This window comes from Rhea americana, unplaced genomic scaffold (assembly GCF_003343005.1).
Source record: "Rhea americana isolate MKP2758 unplaced genomic scaffold, rheAme1 scaffold_36, whole genome shotgun sequence".
Classification (NCBI taxonomy): domain Eukaryota; kingdom Metazoa; phylum Chordata; class Aves; order Rheiformes; family Rheidae; genus Rhea; species Rhea americana.
In genome coordinates, this window is record NW_028186490.1 from 1,733,721 (window position 1) to 1,754,621 (window position 20,901).

A 20,901-nucleotide genomic window follows, 5' to 3' on the forward strand; every position below is an offset into this window, starting at 1 on the left:
CGGAGGCGCTGGAATGTTGATGGACGCGGCGCTGCGCCACTGGGAGCGGCGGGCGCGGCGCGGCCATTGGGCGAGGGCGGCCGAGGGGGCGGGGAGCGGCGGTGGGGGTAGGGTGTCCTGGCTGAAAACCCGCCGCCTGGCTGCGGACGGGTGCCAGTGCGGGGTGCGCGCGGCTGGAGGGAGGCGGTGGCGGGGCGGCGAGTTCGAGTCCCAGTCCCGCCTCCGCTAGCCTGGCCGGGGAGCGACTTCTTAGGGCCGCTGTAATCCGCCCGGGAGCGGCGACGGTGGTGGGGGAAGGTTTGGGTTTTCTTCCCCCCGTTTCTTCCGCGGAGGCCGCGGCTCTCTCCGTGGGGCGCCGGCCCGCCGGGACAGAGTTGCCCAGGAGTTTGTGCGGACTTCGGGCCCCGGCCCCCGCCCCGCCGCCGCCATGCCCGTCTTCCACACGCGCACCATCGAGAGCATCCTGGAGCCGGTGGCGCAGCAGATCTCCCACCTGGTCATCATGCACGAGGAGGGCGAGGTGGACGGCAAGGCCATCCCGGACCTCACCGCCCCCGTGTCGGCCGTGCAGGCCGCTGTCAGCAACCTGGTGCGGGTGAGTCCCGCGGCCGCGCCGCTCCCTCCCCCTCCCCTCTCGGCAGCAACTTTCCGCGCCGCGGCGAACTTGGGCGCGCGGCCGCGCCGGCCGTTGGCCGCCGTAACGGGCGCCGCGGGAGGGGCGCGGCGGCGGCGGGAGGGGGGAGCCAGAGGCTTCGTGGACCTCGGCGGGCGCTGCCGGGCGCGGGGCCGGGGCGGTGCCCGAGCGGCCCCGAGGCGGGCGCTGCCGCCCGCGGTCGGCGGTGGGCAGCCGCGCCCTGAGGTGCTCCGGGGCCGCCCCCCTCGCCCCCGGAACGCCCCGCTGTGGTGCCCCGCACGCCTTTTGCTGCCTTAGAAACTCCTGTTTAAAGTGCGTTCAGTGTAACGGGCGGAGTGCTTATTTACCCGTCTTTTATGGGGGGAAAAAGTGGAAATTGGGAAGGCTTTTGGTGTGGATTTGTGTAGGTGAAGACGAAGGCTGGCGGTGACAAGCACGGGGGCTGCGGAGGGACTGGCCTTGGTTTTTAAGCAAAGTTTGGAGCTGTAGGTCTGTATGTTATATATCCTCAAGTGTGAGTAACTGCTTGGGAAGCTAAAGATGACTGAAAATCAACTTGAAGCTCTTAACTTATTGAAGGCAACTATATGTAGTGTGAGGTTTTCAAGATATGAGTATTTGCAGTATGAGCATTTTAGTCTGAGAAGTGCAAGCAACTAACGTGTTTGAAATGTTTTGGTTGCATTAATACTTTTCTTTTTCTAAATAACTGCATCAAGAGTAGCAAATTTGCAATGCAGAAATGTGTCTGATTTGATACAGGAAGCTTTGAAATACTGCATACTTCTCCAGGTAATGGTTAAGGAAATAGAATGCTTGCCATGAACATCTGTTAGGTTCGTTTACAGAACTCTGGTTTCATTTTCTAACATCAGATGTTACTTACTCACTATGAATCTTGTAAAATTCTTAAGTTGTTTATGGCAAGCAATATCTCTTCTCAACATAATTTGACTTAAAATGGAGAAGGACAGTGTTTCTTCTTTATCTTAACTATGCTATTACATACAGATAAAAAACATTGTGTCACTGTTGACTGGCACATGTATTACTGATGCAGGAAACATGGCATTGTTTTGAAATGCAGGTCATGCTGAACATGTAATAAACCACGGAAGAGAAATTGTAAGGCTTCTGAATATAAAACAATGTCAAGATGATTGTTTTAAGTAATATGCATTCATTGGATTTAGGTCTGCATTGCTTGTTACTGCAATAATATCTTCTCACTTTGAGATCCGCAGTCTATTACAGTGTAACTGTAACTTTTGGTCCCTTTGATTCCAAGAATTGTGCAGAATGCGTTATCTGGAATACCTGGGCTCCTTGTTGGTTTCAGCTGAAACTTCGGATTTTAATGGAGAACAGTTAGTCTCCAGCAGTGAACTGATGCAATAAGAATATTGGTTGTAAGGGTATGAAGCTTGAGTGTATGAAATACTTTTCCTTGAAAGGAAGACTTTGCAGTAAAGCTTTGCCTCTCCAAGCTTAGCTTGTATTGCTGGATTGTGTGATGGTTTTTCCTCCTTTTTCTCTCAAAAGAAACCTAATCAGATAACAGTGTTTATTAGAGAAATGCAGAAAGAGAATGTGTTTCTTTCTGCAGCTTGCTAATGCCAGCTCTTTTTCTATTTTGGGCTGTGGATTTTGGAGGCCTCTAGTTCCCTTTTAAAACCCATTAGATAGATAAAAGGAAAGACTATTGATTTTTTTTTTCCTGTGTTAATTCACAAAGAGCAAATAGGAGCAGTGTAATTTGAGGTGGTACTTACAAGAAAGTGTCCCTTTCTTGGTAGAGTATAGCTCTGACTACATTGAGGAAAAATAAAGAAATAAAGTTCTGTCTGTGAGTTGTATCTAATGCGTTATTTCTAATTATAAAGATCTGTGAAACTGCAGTTCCACCGAAGTGGGAATGTTTGTGTAGACAGGATATCTGAATACTAGTCTTCTAGTTGCTGCACAGGTGGTGTAGCAAAGATGGAAGTGCCCATATAACAAAGATGGCAAGGTGGCTATTAGCCAATAGCTAATTAGCTTTTTGTTCTTTCTCTGTGCTGTGGGTTGCTAACAGAGCATGGATATTGCTAAGTGTACATGATGGTAAGTACTGAGCAGCAGTAACATGCAATGGAAGTTTAGTTTATCAGTGGTAACTTCCCACACAAAGTAGCACAAATGTCTACCTCCCCTGGCTGAAATAAGGACTCCGAAGTTTGGAAGGTGCGGTATGTAATTCATGTGACTTGTAGGACTACTGCACCTGTAAGTAACTGCTGGCAGCAGTAGTTGAAGAGCTGAGACTCATTCTGTAGGAGGTCTAGGAATTATGCTAAGTTGAGAAATGGGCTAGGAAACGAGGAAAATGTTATTTGCTTCTACCTCACTGTCAAGGAAGTAGCCACTTGCGGTAACTTTTTTAAAAAGTTACTTCTTCGTTCCTGTGGTGGAGTATGTGCAATACATTAAAACCAAGAAGGAGCAGAGGTTGATGGAACTTCTGTAGAGCCTTAATTTAATGCCTTTTGGCATAAGAGGAGTTAGGAGGGAGCCCTTCTTTTGGGTAACTTGACTATAGACCTAGGTTTACCATTCAACATTCATATCTTTGTGTGCATACACACGCATGTTTATTTGTAAATGATGTGCAGCATCTTAAGGTTTACTTGAAGCTACCTTTACTAACTCTTCTTCCCCCCATGTAAGGCTTGCACGCGCAGCAAGGCCTCTTGTAGTGATGCTTGTTTGTCAGAATATAATTGCAAAGTAGACCTAGGTATGAGAAAATCAATTGTTGTTAAAACTAAGATAAAATAACCAAATATTTACATATGCTGTTTTCTTTCCCCGTGTCAAATACTGAAGACTTAGTGTTTTACCCTTTTGTGGTAGAACACAACTTGTACATACTAGGAACTAACATGTCTTGAATATTCTGTTAGTGCATAGATTTTGTAGAATGAAACTCAAATCATGTTGTAGTCACTTATTGATGATTTTTTTTAATTAGGAGATAAAACACAACCTGTTGCCTGTATAAAATTTTTTGTATGTAGAGGTAATTGACAGAAGCTTCTTGCAGAAAAACTTCCCTTTGGCTGCGGCCAATAAAATGAGGGAGAGGCTTCAGATGAATATCACAAGATGAATAATGTACTAAATTAGTCTTTTTAATTGAAGATACTAGTTTTTATTGGCTTATATTTGGAGTTGATGTATGCCTCTTGTGGGAGGGTTGGAGTTTGGTTTGGTATTTCATGTGCCTATAGATTTAATGTTGTAAATTGGAAGAAATAGTTGAAAAAAACAAGCTAAAGAGATGGGGAATAATTTGGAGCTTGCTCAGTATGCTATTGTGCCTTTTTAAAACTCCTTTTGCTTATTAGTTCATATGGATTCTGGCTTTCTGGCAGCTCAAACATGGCTAGCTCTATCACTTTGCTGTTGCCTTTGGAGCTGCCCCACAGCCCTTGTAATGGAGGGGAACTTATGAAAGGAGTTTAAATGCACACGATTCAAATTCACAGGAACATCGTACACAGGGTGGAAGATGGAGAGGCCAGAGCAGGATGCGTGATCTGAGCTGATGCCAGCTTCTTGGAGGCTGGCATATTAGACCAGATGACCATTCTGAAAGATACCAGCTGCTGCTTTTATGAGACTAAGTGCCTGACCATTACCTGTGTTTCTGTCCTTCATCCTTGATTAAGCTTGATTTGCCTGAGGAAAGTGATGCTGATTTGAAATGCTCATAGTGAAACACTTGGCAGTTGTTTAGCATGAATAAGTGTCTGAGGTCTTTCAAAACAGTGATCTGCTCTGAAAAGCCAGCATCTCTTCTAGCTGCTGCTTCTACCTCTCCATCCTCTATGGTGTCCCTTTGCATTTAAATCTATGTATTTCATAAGTCTTTGCATGCATCTCATTTCTATCACATGAATTCTTATGAGGAGATAACTCCTTTGCTCTCTATTAAATTGTTAAGTATTGCGCTTCTCTGGAACATATCCTTGATGGATAGTAGGATATGCTTTTATTCCTCTATTGAGATTTAGAGGCTTATGAAACAATTGGGGTATCTTTCTGCATCTTAGTCACCAACCACAAGTAGCATGTTGGGCTAATTATCAATAAAGATTATGAATATCCTGTCTTGCAGCTATGGTTATTCAGATGTATTTTTTTTTTTAAAATCCTGCAGGGCAAAGGACTACTTATCTAACACTGATGAACATGGTCTAGAGCAAGATTAAGCTTAATTAGAAGTTACTCTTGACAAGCACACTGACTCCTGTAGTATGGTTGGTCACTCATGTCATAGAGGTTTCTGTCCACTTCCTAAGGTTGAGAGTGGGTGTCTTTAACTACCACTAGCTGAAGCAGCCTGTGTATGTCCAACCAAAGATACAAGGGTAACTCTTAAAACAGGTGAAACTCTATACAAATACAAACTGCAATACAAATACTTAGGCAGTGATGTAAAGTAACAAAGCTGTGGGAGAGCTACAGTTAGTTTAGCTGTAGCAGCTGTGCTGTCTCATCTTATCCTGGCGGATGGAGAAAGTGCAATTTGAAGCAATTACCATCTCCTGGGTGCATATCCATGGGCCCCTGTTGGCTGTGAGAAGTTCCTTGGGAAAGCAGTGTTCCCTGCATACTGCAGAGAGCTGTGTGCTTTCTCTGGACAGACTGTGAATTGCTGCCAAAACATGCAGCCTGCAAGCTCAGGAATGGTTTGTGTTGAGGAATTTGTGGAAGATGAAACCAGCTTTGCAACCACTGTCCTGCTGTCGGAAGAAGTAGTCAAATACATGGCTAAGCACTTCTAGTAAGAAGTGGCCTGATCGTTCTGGAGAGTGGATTGTAAAACGGCTTCTTCATCCATAGCTTTTCTTCTGGCATAGCTGACTTTCCTTTATCTCAAGGTGCATGAGAGAGGTATGAGCTGTTGAGGACAGCTTAGTGAAATGATTGTTTCAGAGAAATTATCTTGCAGTAATTTATGTTTCGAAGAATATCTTCGGGGAGGATAGAAGTGAAAGAAATGGATTACTACAGCAGCCCGTCAGAATTATACTGTGTTCCAAAACTTACTGCTAAATGACAAGTGAACTAGAGTGCTAGAAGAACCTCAGTGAATTAAAAGGATCTTTCCATTGTAGATTTCTATGCATATAGTAAAAATAAGTGATCAGCGTTAAAAAGAGGTGTTTTTTTTTCTTTTTTGAGATCTGCTGCGTTTTTTGTTTTGTTTTAATTCCATCTGTCTTAAAGATGTCCTTTCCCTTTGAAGCAGAATGTTCTCCTTTGATACACTTGCATTTTCTCTAATGATTGTAATGGTATTTCTGTATATGGTGGAACAGTGGCCATCTGCTCTGAGAAAGTGGATAAAACCAGTTAGTGTGTGCGCATGGGGGGTGTGTGAGGGTGTTTAATGATTAGTCAAATTGGGAAGAAAGCAACTTTGTAATAACAAAAGCACATCAGAGGCTTGTTTCTTGCTTTTATCTCCTAGGAATGAGCTTTAAATAAGTGATAAATCAGTTTGATTTGAATGGAATAATCTTTGTTCTGTTAATATGTTTGGGAACTTGATTTATACAAGTCTCTTCTATCGGCTATAAAAGGAATCTTTTGTTTTTTGTTCCTTTAAATGTCCATGAAGATGGTAAATGCCTCTGTTAGTAACTAGATGCAGCTTTCTTGGGCATAAAAACTGATAATATTATTCTGGAATGGATAACGTTAAAGTGGTTGTTTGGGCTTAAAAGTTCCATGTGCTGACAAGATGGTCTATACCAATCATGCTTTGGAAAACTTCACGTTTGCTTTCTGCTGCATAAGTGAACCTCTCCAGTAAGAGAGAAGTTGGTAAAGTTTGAGGGGTGGCGGGGGGGAGAGAGAGAAGGAGAGAATTCTCTCTGGCTTGTAATTTAGTAAGTGTAATGTAGTTTTCACTGTGCTTTGACACAAGAGGATACTCTGATACATTGATACCTACAGTTTCGTGCTACAGAATTCATTTATAGAGCTTAATGAAGCAGTGAACCAAACAGAATATGGCCCAGTATGTCTTATACTTGGAAGTGTGCAGTTTTCAAGGCATTGACATGTTTCTTTCCAGTATGACTGAAATTTAGGTTGATGAAGCAAGTCTGATAGGATTGTGGCAGAAGGGGTTGGGAAACCAAGTGATGGTTTTAAAGATGCATTAGCAAACATGTGGTGTTAACACTGGTCGCTGGAAACAATGCCTGAAATTGTTAACTGGTTGCAAATGCTGGGGTATGTTTCCTGAGTTCCAGACCTGCAATAATTGCTGAACAAAAGCCAGATGTCACTTTTGCCAATTCTTTCTTTCAAAGGAAAGAATAGGTCAGTCAGCTTTGATTTGACACTGCCTAGGGTATTGCTTAAGTTTGCTAGTGGCTTCACAGAGAACTAAGACTAGCTTTTTATTGCTACTGCTCTGTTGTATGACATGAGTATATTCTTCCTAAACCTGTCTTTCTGATTCAACTGTATATGCTGGGTCTTGCTGGCTTTGTTTCTCACCTCAAATACTTAGGCAGATTATTTACTGTTTAGCAGTATCTGTTTTCTCCTAGTGATGTTTTTTCCTCTCAAAAGTCAAACTGGCAAACTAGACCTTAAAAGACAAAGAACATTGCTATATAATGTCTTTTTTTCCTAGTGACACAGAAATCCTATTCCATCATTTGATCAATCAAATGCTGAGAAACAATTCATTTTGATACAGAATTGCCTCTGCTGCCACAGTCCTTAATTCTAGGAAAATGATGATATTCTTGACATAACTTAAACAGAGCAGCAGGTACTCATACTAGGGAGTAATGTATCTTAACTATTATACATATGTGCTAAATTGTTTTGTGTCATTATATAATTTCTTCTTGTATTTTATATGACATCAGGTAAGAGTTAACATTTTAGAATGTCGCATTACTGGAGTCTAAAGTAACTATTTGTGTTGATGCATGAAAAGGCACCACAGGTGCCTTACAAGTTTCTGCACTTCAGAAGACGCTTTGTGCATACGAGATGATTTGCGGCATGGAGAGCTGAAATGATAAAATAAAGACTGGATTTCCTTTAGAGTTAAAAATATTTCTTGAGCAAGTATCTGCTTAAAACATGAGCCTAGCATTCTAGCAACACAATTCAGCTGGGGGACTATCTCTACATGTGTAATAGATGGAAGTAGATCCAAAGTGTTCCTGCTACTAAGTTCAAGCTCCAATGCATTTTTAAGCATATGAAGAGATGGGATAGTGAATCAGCACAGAGGGCAAGCCCTTCCTTTGTTTGCCTTCTCTACTAAAATGTACAAAGGTATGACTTGTACTGTCTGCCTCTGTCCTGAGACTAGAATCAAAGATTTCTGTGAAAATATATCGAACAACTCACTTCAGAAGAAGTTACCTTATTCTGAAGTAAATAATTTCCTGTGATACCTCAGAATAACCTATCTGAGTACTGCCTGACTGAAGGAGAGAAACGGTGGAGGGAGAGAACTCCCTAACGCTTACTATGATTGCTGAAGTGTCAGCTCCTGTTGACTCTTAAATGATGATGGTGATAACTCTTGTGCTGTCACTGAGAGCACAAATGTTGGAACAGTTTCCAGGTACTCCAGCTTCATGTTTAGGGTAGGAAACTGATTTATGCCAGCCTTCTGGGGGACAGAAACAAACAGTTACCTATAGAAAATGTATGCCTTGTTGCTGTTTGCTTCAGAAGCCTTGGAATGCTATTTTAATGCAGAAATTATTATTTTTTTTTCCATCACAAGTTGCACACAGAATTGTTGAGGTTGGAAGGGACTTCCAGAGATTGTCTAGTCCTACCCTCCTACCTGAAGCACAGTCATCTAGAACTGGTTGCCTGGGACTGTCCATTTGGGTTTTGAATGTTTCCAAGGATGGAGAGTCAAGTGTCTCTGGCTAGTCCATTGCAGTCTCTTATATGCTTCCTTTTTATGTCGGAGTTCTGTCAGGAGCTCCTTGTTCATCTGCGCAGGCTCTTCACCACCTTTGCTTAACTTTCTGCTCAGCAGAACGAATCACCCTTGAGCTTGGAGGAGATGGTGCGTGAAAATCAGTTAGCTCTCCTGAACTCCCCATCTCTCCAGGACTGTATTCCATAGGATTCTACTACTTAGATCCCTGAAGAGGCCAAAGCCTGTTCTCCTGAAATCCAGGAGCTGATTTGTCTTGTTCCTGTCTGTCAGCATCCTGAGCTCCACCACTCATAGTCACTGCAGCCAAAGCTGCTCCTGCCTTTACATTTCCGACCAGTTCTTTCTGGTTTCTAATTACGAAGTCCAACAGAATGTCTTTGCTCCCTGATTCCTTGACATATAGATATATACTAATGAGAAATATTATTTAGAGCTTATCCTACTTGATAGGAAAAGTCCAGTATCTCTTTTATTTGATTGTCTGAGAAGATATGACTTGAGCATGTTGGTCCTCAATTAAATATTATGCACAAATGGAATCCTGGCTAGGAATTTGAGAAAGCAAATACTGCTTTGGTTAGTGTACAAGCTTTATGCTTTAATGCTTTTTGTGTATGCCAATTTCAAATGTCTGGATATACTGCAGCTGTGTGGTTCTCTTTGCTCCACACTGCAGAATTGAGTCAATTTTGAGTCACTTGAATAGGAGACAGTGAATTCTAAATAATAAAGTTGTCTAATTTCTTTAAGGAACTCGAGCTACAAATTGGTTCAATGCAGTCTCAGTTCAGGTTGGCAGTAGGTAAAGACTACAAGGCTTTGTCCTATGAGGATTGGAAGTAAATTTGCACTTCATAAAGATTTTTGCAGTACTTAATATTCTTGGGCAGCGTTTATTCAGCAAAGAATTCAGTAAGGTGATTAAAAAAAAAGACAAAAAGCAAACTTCTCAAATGGACACACTGATGGCAGTATCATACTGTGCATTCTCTTCCATGTTTATTTTCTGTTTGTGAGAGTAGTGATGTGTAATGGTATTAAACTCTTAACTGTATTTTGATTGTCTGAGAAGATACGACTTGAACATGTTGGTCCTCAATTAAATATTATGCACAAATGGAATCCTGACTAGGAATTTGAGAAAGCAAATACTGCTTTGGTTAGTGTACAAGCTTTATGCTTTAATGTTTTTGTGTATGCCATTTTCAAATGTCTGGATATACTGCAGCTGTGTGGTTCTCATTGCTCCTCACTGCAGAATTGAGTCAATTCTTCATGGATGACAGAGGCAGGCTTGTCCTTTGAATGTTGAACAGTACACAAGGAAAAAAGCTATGGAAATTAATTTTTTAAATAGGCATGGTTACAGAAGTGCCAAAATAATAGCAGAATGGTGATTATTTCTGGAACCTCCGCAGTTGATGAGGAACCTGCTGGGCTGTATTGGCTAAGTCATGGGTGTCACCTTAATTAAGTTGCTGTGTGGGGACAAGCAGAAGTTACTGCTCCTTTTGGATATAGCCTGATTCTATTCTCATCAAATAGTTGCCCTTTAATGTAAGGAGCAGGTGCATTGAAGTGGGAAGCTTGTTAATAAAGGCTAAACTTGAAAAATCCGTGTAGGTTTTCTTGCCTTGTTCCAATCCTACCAGCTAGTTCTTGGGCATGAGCTCTTCAGCTCCAGAAGAGTCTGAAGGCTCCTTCTGTTGAACAGTAGAGCTATTACGAGCTGTCACCTGGGACATATTACTCCAACAGAGCTGCTTCCTCTGCTGTCTCCAAGCTCTTTCCTGTGTTTGGAAGAGGCTGTGTATTGCAACTCCTCTTAGACATACAGCTTTCTTTATGCAGGCCTTGTTCTGCTTGCTTGCACAAACCCTTTCTGGGAAGGAACAGAAACTGAGACCTCAACCAGATTGCTAGTCAGTACCCGTGAAAGCCAAATAACTTGTAAGCTATAAAACTTTGGGGTGGGGTGAGTACCTGCTGACCACAAGTTTAAGTTTTGAACAGACTTCTCACTTACGAATAAAATAGTTAAGCCTGTACATAGGCGATAAGTGTTCAACCTTTTAATCTCAAAATGAAACAGTAGGATATAACTGAATGAAACAATTAGTGCTAAGGTTTAAGCTGTATGCAAGCTGGCATGTTCAGCCTCCATATGTAAACTCTATAGGAACCTTAGCAGTTGCTGACACGTCTGCGGGGTCATATGAATTTACTCAGAGGAAGTTTTTAATACAGAACTGTAATATGCTGGATATTTATTGTAAAATGTTATCATTACTAATTGTGCTGTTTCAAGCATCCAGTTGAAAGTTACTGGGAAGGTTACTTTCTAGTACTGTATACTTTCTGGAATATCTTTTACACAAAACCTTACTTTTTTGTTTTTGGAAGACTACTCGAGGTTCATCTCAAAGGTGCTTCCCACTTCAACCTCCTACTGTGTATACGTGTGTTTAGGTATCCTTCAGCTAAATAAATCTGCAAAAGCTAGTTTAGTTACAAAAGTCACAAATGCACTATTTCTCTTAATTTCCAATACCAGAAAGAGAACTTACTCTCAAGTGGGAGTAAAAATATTTTCTTAAATTGCCACACAATTTATGAGATTTCAGGTGAGAGAGCAAGTTGGTAAACTGGTTAGTGTTCATTGGATTATGTTAAAAATCACTTTTTGCAAGCCTACCAGTCTCTGCAACTTCTACAGCATAACAGTTGTGCTGAATGTCCAAGCAATTAAACAAAATTCTCAACCTCCAGCAGAGTAATAGAAAAAAACCTCTTTATGTTTGCGCTAATTCGGAGTGACAAAAAGGATTGGGTAGAGGAAGGGCCAGTTACTGCCAAACCACTGACTTATTTTAGTAATTGAAGCAGCATTGCATTAATCTTTGCCATAGTTATTAAAAGTTCCTTTTCCCTCCTTCCCCCTCCCCCTTCTGAAAAATCAAGAAGGGGGCTGGGAACCTCTGTAAACTTTGTAGTTGAGTTTATGCTTGGCTTCAGATTTTCTTTGAACAAGATGGTATTTTCACTAAGCAAAGCCCTGTCTTTGTTTCTCTTGATTTAATGCTGGAGAAAAAACAGCATTCCTTAGTTCTCCAGCCTCGGCTGCTACTTGAGCTCAGCCCAGCCCATTTCCCTCGCAATAGGAAGAATTGTATTTTTCTGTTAATCTATTCTTTTTTCTCAGCTTAATGTCAGTGATTATCAGAACTCCAACCTATGAAGTGTTTTATCTCAATTGCAAACTAACTTTCAGCATACCATTTTCCTCTGGAAGTTTTTCTGGAGGGGGGTGGCTGAGATCTTTGTCCTGTTCTCGGATTACTTGGGGTAGTGAAATGCTAAGGGACCTTGCCACCTGAAGCAGTTATTAACGGTTATGAAGAACTGTTGCTTGGCCTTCATTGCGACAGTTTTTTTTTTCTTCTTTTTCTTTCTTTCTTTTTTTTTTTAACGTGATTGTGTTTTGCAACATTGCTTTTCTGCTAAGTACTGAAAATTTCCTGTATGTGGCTTCGTTGTTTTGAACATCTTGACGCTGCCAGTTAAACCAGGTCATGATATGGTTTTGGAAGATGTAAGCTATGAGGGATTTTGTAAATGTGATATTTCTAGTTTCCACCTGTATGACAGAGTATAATTACCTTCTTGAGCTTTTTTTTTCCCTGGTTGACTTGATAGCTGACACAAACTTATTTGTGTTCAATGTTATATAATGAGTACTCAGAAGAGTAGTTCTCTTTTGTTCCACTGCTTTTAAATCTAGAACAACTTTCTTAACCAAATAAGACAAAGTATTGTTGGGAACAAGTGTAGCTGCCTGTTGTAGGAGATCCTTTTAGTCAGATTTGCACCAATAGTGCCAATCCTGTTCCAGTGCTTCTTGAGTCTTCTAGCTTCTTATTTCCATCACCTTTTTTTGTAGCGGATAAAAGGAAATATAGCTTTAATTGTATTTACTTTGCCAAAATTTAAAGGAATTTTATTATTTGCTGTTAAATATTTAAGAATTTTACATATTAACATTTAAATATTAAATCCTTTAATATTAATCTACAGCTTCTTAAAGTGGTAGCAATTGTACTAGCAAGGATTAACAGTGCATTGGTGTCCTTCCTCTGGTGCGGAGCTTCCTCCATGCTTCAACTCTGTCTGATCTTGCTTCTGATGTGGAGTGAGCAGTGATCTGCTGTTGTGTGTTGACTGGACATTTTCAGTTGTGCTACAGCAGAGTTCTTCATGTGGTTAACAGTACCCAGGAGGTTAGCTGTGGGCTTCTAAAAATGGAAGTGGGGTACAGAAAGTAACAAACAGATTTTGTAGTTAACTAAATACTAAAGTGAATCTTTGGCTATTTATAGTGGCCAAATGTTATCTACAGGGGCAACTGAGATGATGGATGATGGATTTTTAAGGAGAGAGCGTTTAAAGTGTGACTACCTGAAAGTCGATGGAATAAGATTCTTCTATCCCATGCAGTTGTCTAACAAAATGTCAGCTTTCTTTGTGCAACAAGGCAGTTTATTTAATATACTTTAATTTTATATTTGATACAATGTTTCTGCTCTCTAAAAGACATTACTGTTTTTTTTCTTTTTATATATACCTTCCTGAAATATTAGCTGTTTCTGTCTTAATATTTTCTTGTAACACACAAGGAACAACCCTTCCCAGTAACTTTCAACTGGATGCTTGAAACAGCACAATTTACGAGGAACAACCCTTAAGCGGTGAGTTTTCCACTTAATCTACTGTTTTAGTTTGCATTTTTATTTGACAACTTTTTTTTTTTAACTTACTCAACATGTTCTATCATTTCAAGGTCCCCTTTACCATACCTTTTTGAAATTCAGGCCTTACTGCTTTGCACCCAGATTAGTCAGATATCTTTGAAACATGAGGAGGACTCTTTACTGTTATGATTTTGAAGTTTATTATTCAAAATAACAGACAATGCAAGTTTTTTTTTATTTTTTCCAACTCCTTCTGTATTATCTCTGCTGACACATGGATAAATAAAAATACTAGTTTAAAATTGCAAGTGGCCGCTAACAATAATTCAGTTTGTCATTCTGCTAAGGAAAAGGTGGTATAGGGAGAAGGTCTATTAGTGTCTAAATGAAACTATAGCTTCAGTTGATTTTAGAGACTATATTTATTCAGTACTATGTTTGACGTCTATTAGAAGCATGAGTTCTCATGGGTCAACTTTCTGTTTCTTGAAAGAAAACTTTTCTCTTTCAGCTGACCTATGAACTTCCTGTGATGAGGCTTTTTAAGAGCTTTCAGCTCTGCTGTTAACATAACAATCATAAGAAAAATTTCCAAATATTTCTGTCTGACTTCACATGTGTCCTGTTCTCTCCTCTGCCCCAGCCCTTCCCAAGCATCTCCATTACTGTGGAAAGAAACTTTTATGTGCATGTTGGAGGATTTTGGTTAATATTAGCTGGTTGTCAGTGGAGAGGTAAACCTCCCAGCATCTTGGTGTGTAATGTTCTGTTGCTTGCCTTCTAGAAAGGCAGTTTAAGGAGAGAATTGAGCTCTATAGCATCACATGTGTTATCTTCTTAGGATGGTAGTTATTTATACATCACTGGGAAAGCATATTATTGAACTTAGTGATGATTCACAATTCTAGATGCATAGGAATGAGCTAGAAGAGCTTTTTGAAGTTCACACGACTTTTTTTGGCACAACAGTCTTTCCTGTGACAGTTACTTGTAAGGTTAAACTGGCTAATTGCAGCTGTGCCCTTCCTTTGTAAAGGGCAGTTGCTGTATCTCCCTGAATATTTTCAGGTGAGTTTTGCATATGCTCAAAGATCAGAGCTGACTTTTGTGTAATTTGATTAAAGTGGAGGTACAGCATGTCTTAAATTAGTTTAACTTGGAAGTACTGGTTTAGAAGAGAAATTTTTCTTTGTAAAGGAGTTATTCTCTAAATTCAAGTAGTTCTATAAAAAGTTACACTATGACGTACTCAATATTTGCTTTTACTCCCTGTATAGTGAGTATGCATCTTTCAGCCAAAACAACCAAACATCAGCTTTATCTGTCCAGGGTCAGTCAGTATTAACAGCATGAACAAAAATATCTTCTGGTACCCAAGTGATGTCACTTCTCATTTTCATATGGTTCTTGTTCCATAGTTATGTTTTACTTGGACAGCAAGAGTTCCTTGGCCTCGCAGCATTTGAAATTTGTCTAAATCTCCAGTGTAGACAGGTAGGTCAGTCTGCTGCTATTAGGAACCAGGTGGGTGAAGCATTCTAAATTTACTCGATTTATTGCCAGAGGAGTTTGGAAGGTGCCCTGCTATGCCTGGAATGCTGTCTCTGGGGTCATCACGAGAAAACCAGGAGCTGATATACAGCTTCAGTATTAACTGAAAGGCAGAGTTGCTAGGCTCTGATTCAGCTGTCTCTGTAAGTTCATACCTAGCTTAAAAACAAAAAATTGGTGGTCTTGTTCACTAATGTCAGTGGTAGTACATGTGCATTGTTTGTGGTTGACATAAACTAAAAGCAGGAAGAGAATTCAGCTGCTTATTTCTTTAGGCAGCTGCTAGTTGCATCATCCTAATCCACTGCAGATAATAAGGTGGAAAATTTAAACAAAGCTTCTTAAAATAGTGTTAAAATACTTAATTGCAAGTGACAAATCAATCCTGATTTTTAGTTTTAAGTGAGATGAAAGAGTGGAATGATGAACAAACTTGAAATTTGCTGTTAAATGCTTCCAAGAGAGCTTTTGAAGGAAAATAAACACCATTTTAGAGGAGAGTTATGCTTTGTTCTACCTGGTTGTAACCCTACCTTTTTTTGCCAGTTGTCCTGGGTGCAAAGGATTGGATTGTGGTGAGTAATCTGTAAACTTAGACTCCTATGTCTTCCTAAAATCATATCAGGATTACTTGTCTATTTTATTCACTGTCAACAGACAATGATACTTGTACTGGAGGCTCATAATGCCATCTGATCATAATTTTTGAGTGACTTCTGAAATTCATATGGATGGAACCAATAAATTTCATGTTTTATGTTATGCTATTCTGTTTTGCAATTGTGTACAGTTCTGTTTTGCTAACATTTATCATATGAATGATAGTGGCTAGGGGCCATGGCATGATAAAATAACAGTCACTAAGAGTTGAATTTCAAGACAATCTAGGTGAGAAAGTTTGGAATACTACTAAAGTCTCTGGTGGTTGATATACTTTATACTGTAAATAAAAACAGAACATGAGTTGCAATCAAAATAGAGCTGACAGCAATAGGAAAAAAAAAAAAGAGCTGTACCATTTGGTTTCTTTTTCTCTGCTCCAGCTTCTCCCCCATCCCACACCCAATTTCTGTGTTAATTTGGCTGGTTTCACTAAGGGAAGACTAAATGATTGTGAAGTAGTCATTGAATCCTTGCCGCATTTGAGGCTTCTGAGACAAACAGGCTCTGAACTCAGTTTGAGATAAAGGAGCTGCTTTGGCCTTCAGTAGCCAAACCTTTGGGGAAGAGGGAAGGGCTCTGCGAAAGGTATGAGGACACAGTTGTGGACGGCATTAACTTATGCCATCATTTTCCTTCTGTCATGTACAAGAGTGCTGAGTCTGTAACCAGAATTCAGAATGTTTTCACCAGGAGCTTTAATTGCATTTGCCCAATGTTGTAATCTTTTAATCTGGACTTGAATGCGAGAGTTCCGTGCCAGCAACAAGTAGGCATAAATTTAACATCTGCTTGCTTCTCAATGGATTGTTCATAGTCTTGAAATATAGGCCACTTTTTTTAGGATGAAAAAAAAAGGCTAGCAACTTTCTATTTTTTTAAAAGATGTTATACTATGTCTTAGTGGGAATCCAGTCATGGTTATACAGTATAGAAGTTGCTTTCCTTGCAGTATTATAGCAAATACTTCAGTGGGTTTTTTTTCAGGAGAAAAATCTAAAGGAGTTGAAGAAGAAGCTGCAGAGAACTTCATGGAGCTGCACTGATTTGAAGACACTTTTTGGTGTGAAATTTGTCAGTGTAATGTTGTCATGCTTTCTGGAGGCTTGCAAAACATGGAAGAATGCATAAACCAGTGACTAGATTTTAATGTGCAATTGCTTATGATGAAGTCACATACAGTGTATGGACCAGATCACTTTCTTTGAGCGGTGCTTTGAATTTAGCTAAAGAAAAAGCTACAGTATATAACTTGAAGAAATCTTGGGCTGCATTAGTGTTACAGTAGGGCTGTATATGGCACTGGATGGTGCCACAGGAATATTCTTAGGCTCCTTCCTAAAGGGCACATTTTCAACTGGCTTTTGGAACATTGTAGAAAGTAGGTGTGTTTTTTTTTTTTTTTTGGAAATCATATAAGCTGAAAGGAGGATTTCATTTCCCACACACTGCAGATCCTCAATAGATGCATTCAAAACTTCAGTGCAAAACATACTAATAAACTTGGGCTCTCGTCTTGATATTTGTGTATGTGTTTAATTCTTTGAGATACTTTCAGTGTTTTCTGTTTCCTACAAATAGGAGAACTAGAATTTCTTCCTGTTTGTGGTGTGCTTATTTAAACAAAGTCAAAAACCCGGAGAAGCTGGAACTTTTCCCCTCCTCACTTAACAGCTGTTTTTAGCTATACCAGGCTGGCTAAAAAGATTGAAAAAGGATCTTGTGGAGTACTCATGTCCCATTGCTGCTAGAGCAGAAGCAGACATGACCAAAAAAAAGCTTTGGAATTGGTTATAAGGAGGAAAAAACTCAGCCTGATCAGAATGTCGTCTTCCCCCCCCCCCCCCCCCCCCCCCCCCCGAGTTTCCTGGAAGGAAACATAAAAAACATTCTTCTAGTCAGTGGCAGATAACGATGCATGAGAGACATCTGAACAAGGATAGAAGACAGGAGCAGCAGGAAATTTTCGTCTTCCCTGGTCCTTCTAGTAGCATTCCTAGAAGGCTGTTCACTGTTCGTACTTGCCCTCCGGCTTGTGGATGTCTTGCTCCCTTCGTGCTTCTAGACATACCGGTCCTTGTTCCTCACTGCTCAGTGGTGCTTCCTCTCCCTTTACTTCAACAGTTTTGTTTCCAATGCAAGCCATCACTTTGCCCCCAGAGTATCAAAATGAATATTGATGGGTGGAGGTCACAACAGTGAAACTGCCTTGGTAAGCTCTGCGGCGTAGCACCTCTTCCTCTGTTCCTGCTCTGGGCGGGTGCGATGTTCGCAAAGTTAATGTCTCTTTACTCTGCTAAACAAGGGAAAGTTTCTCTGTAGCCGTGAGTAATGACCACCTCAGTATTAAAAGCAGAAGCTTAGGTTCTGTGGAAACTGTTGCTTCCCACTTAGCCAAGGGAATCTTACATTAGAGGGTAGGAGTACCTGAATAGAAATAAAAATCAGGTTCTGTAGGCAATGGTTTTGTATTAACATCAAGTTATACAAGCCTCCTATCAGAAATGAGATGAGAGTTTTTTTTTAATAAACTTTTCTTGATTTCCATAGCTACATTTTTTTCTGCACTTAAATACTGAGTGAATTTTTACATTATGTAGCACTGCAGTATGTCTGAGAACTGCTTAGTCAACAAAGTTCAGTCTAAAGAAACCGGATCTTATTAAAACAAGAAACAATTGCTCTAACCACAAAGTTATAAAAGAAAACCCACAAAACCTCTTTTGGGAGTTGTGTATTTTTAAAAAGACATCAATGCGGCTTTGTTTGTTAAAGGGTACGTGGAGTAGGTTTGTTTGTTAGGTCCCATCTCCATACCTCGGTTACAAATGTAGAGACTGCAACTTCTAAAAGTTAATAGCTGTGCAAATATAAGTGTTTTCCTTGTGAGACACAGGGACTTGTTTAAACTGCAGAGATTCAGTGAGGGGTATGTGGAGTGTTGCAGCTTAAAATATGGTAAAAGTAATCTTTTTTCCTAGAAGGGTAAGGGAGCTTTTTAATAGGCCTGGTGGGAACTGCCTGAAAGCTTTTGTGAAGTGTCTTTTCTGTGTGCCATATGGTGCTGAGGATATAGGAGGAATGAGCGTTTCTAATTTGTGGTGAGCATGGGAGAAAAGTGGGCTGTCTTTAGAGCCGAGACAAAAACTGGGTCTGTGTTTCAGAGATGTGTTAAGATAGACACTCCCTACAAAAAAAAGAAAATGGAAATTACCTCATATCCTGTACATTACTTCCATTTAAAGACTAAAGATCCTAGCCAGGTATAGCAAAGCAATTCTTATGACTGGGAACTGGTGAGTGTTTGCTCCGAAGAGGTCTTAGGAGTGACTGAATTTGAGCTGCCCGTGTTGAGGTCTGTTTCATTATGTATATCCTATCTGTTTGATACCAACTGCGCATTAAATATGATGATTGCTTATATGATGCAGTACCTCATTTAAACCTAAAGAATAAGGTTTGTTTGTTTATGAAATTAACGTATAGAAACCGACTCAGCTGCCACTGAAAGGCTTAAAAAGATCTACTTTGAGAAATCTTTCCAGAAGAATTATAGTTACTGGAAAAATTTCAGCTAAATTTGCGCTGTCTAGTTGCAGTGTGGGTGAAGACAGCTGTATCCCATGAGTTGAGCCTAGATATACTTTATTTTTAGAAAAGTTTAAGAGGAGATTTTGCTTTCCAAATTGAAGAAACACTTCTGTTCTGGTTAGTAAAATTAGCAGTAATTTTGATAAAGTCTATTGTAGCTTAAGAAAAAGTTGTTTTCTCAGTTGTTCCTGGTCGATTATTCTATATTAAAAAAGCAAGCTGGATATTGATAGTTAGGATGAGCTTTGAATTGAAGTCAAGTTGCTGTAAAATTTTTTTTCTTGTGTTCTTTAAGAGTTGTATGTCTTTAGGCTATGTATTTTTTGATTTTCATTTCTTCTTTTTTTTTTTTTTTTTAAACAAATTGGTCTATATGTAGATTGGTACAGCTGAGAAAGAAACACATCTTGGTGGCAGTGGAATTTTTCCCAGTGACTTCTTGAAATAAAACATTACTCTTGGTTTTTGCCTGGTGACAGCTTTCTATCTGCATCCAAATAATGTGTTCTCTATAATCCAAACTACACAGACGTATGAGAATTACTCCTTTTCTGTTATGTTTGTGCACAGGTGCATGCACACGTGCACACACACACACACACACACACACGAGAAAGAGGGAAATATATTAAAAAAAAAAAAAAAAGTTTCATGATCTAGAGTGGAAATGGTTAGAATAAAGCAGCCATGCTGTCAGTGGCGGGTCGTATAACCCTGTCCCAGAAGAAATTGGAGCATGAGATGCTTATAACTGTGCTGCTGAGATGTTGCCCTGCTTCCCCCCCCCCGTGCTCGCCCTCCCCTGCCTGAGATCCTGGGGTTAAAAGAGTTGTGGCAATACAGTAGTGCTGTGCACTAGCTGGCAGTGGTGCTGGTACTGTGAGTTACAACAAGCATAAGAGATAGAAAATCGTTGTAAAACTAAAGAGTTTCAACATCTTTGTTCTTCCCTCTGTTGCTAGTAAATAGATGCATGAATACTTGCAAGCATAACACTAGTAAACTTTAAAAAATTGCTTTTAAATGTGGACCAAACTGTCCGTATGTATGAACCAAATGATATTTAGGGCCCATGTAATTTTTTAAAGCCCATCTAAAAAGGACCAAAGTAGCCAAGACCCATTTTGGCAAGTGGAGTAAACTTGCAAGGAAATGCTGCCTCTGGAGTGCTGTACAGCACTAGAATTTTTAAGTACTGTGCATATTGGCACACTGCAACTTCTGTTGCTTCTGAACAGCAATCTTTAAAAGCAGCTGATCAGGGACCTTCAGTGCTATCTAGTCTAGCTTGAGCAGCCTGGCAGCTCTTAACACAAGCTAATGTCTGAGTTAAAGACCTTCTGCTTTGTGATGGCTTTGTGAATGGCTTATTCAGCTGGAAAATACAGTGAACAAAGGAGCTGGAAATATTTTGTCAAGTTGGTGATCTCACAGTCCAGAGAGCCAGCTACTGATTATAAAGACTTGTATTGTATAACACAACAGCAAGTGCATAGAAAAACACAGATCTTATTCTCTTTCTTTCTTTATTAATGTTTGAATAATTATTTTTGCCTAAAGAGAGTGTGAATGTGGGTATGGTGTATGTTGTCAGTAATTAACATACATTTTTCTAATAGACTAGGCAGATTGAATAGGAAAATGAGGATTATTTTTAACTTTGAATTTGATTTTTGACTTTTGGGGGGAGTTGAGAGAGAAGCCTGCAGAGCTCATTGTGATTAAGTTTTTTT

At 40.0% G+C, this 20,901-nt stretch overlaps 1 protein-coding gene across 4 annotated transcripts in view; it reads left to right on the forward strand.

Moving 5' to 3' along the window:
• Positions 1-154: 154 nt before the first annotated feature.
• The window catches only part of VCL (vinculin), a 65,439-nt gene continuing 44,692 nt past the window's right edge, over positions 155-20,901 (forward strand). For all 4 annotated transcript variants that reach the window (XM_085312270.1, XM_085312266.1, XM_085312268.1 and 1 more), the window contains exon 1: positions 155-595. In XM_085312270.1, the coding sequence (XP_085168396.1) occupies positions 428-595 (168 nt within the window). In that variant the 5' untranslated portion in view covers positions 155-427. The remainder of the gene's footprint in view (positions 596-20,901) is intronic.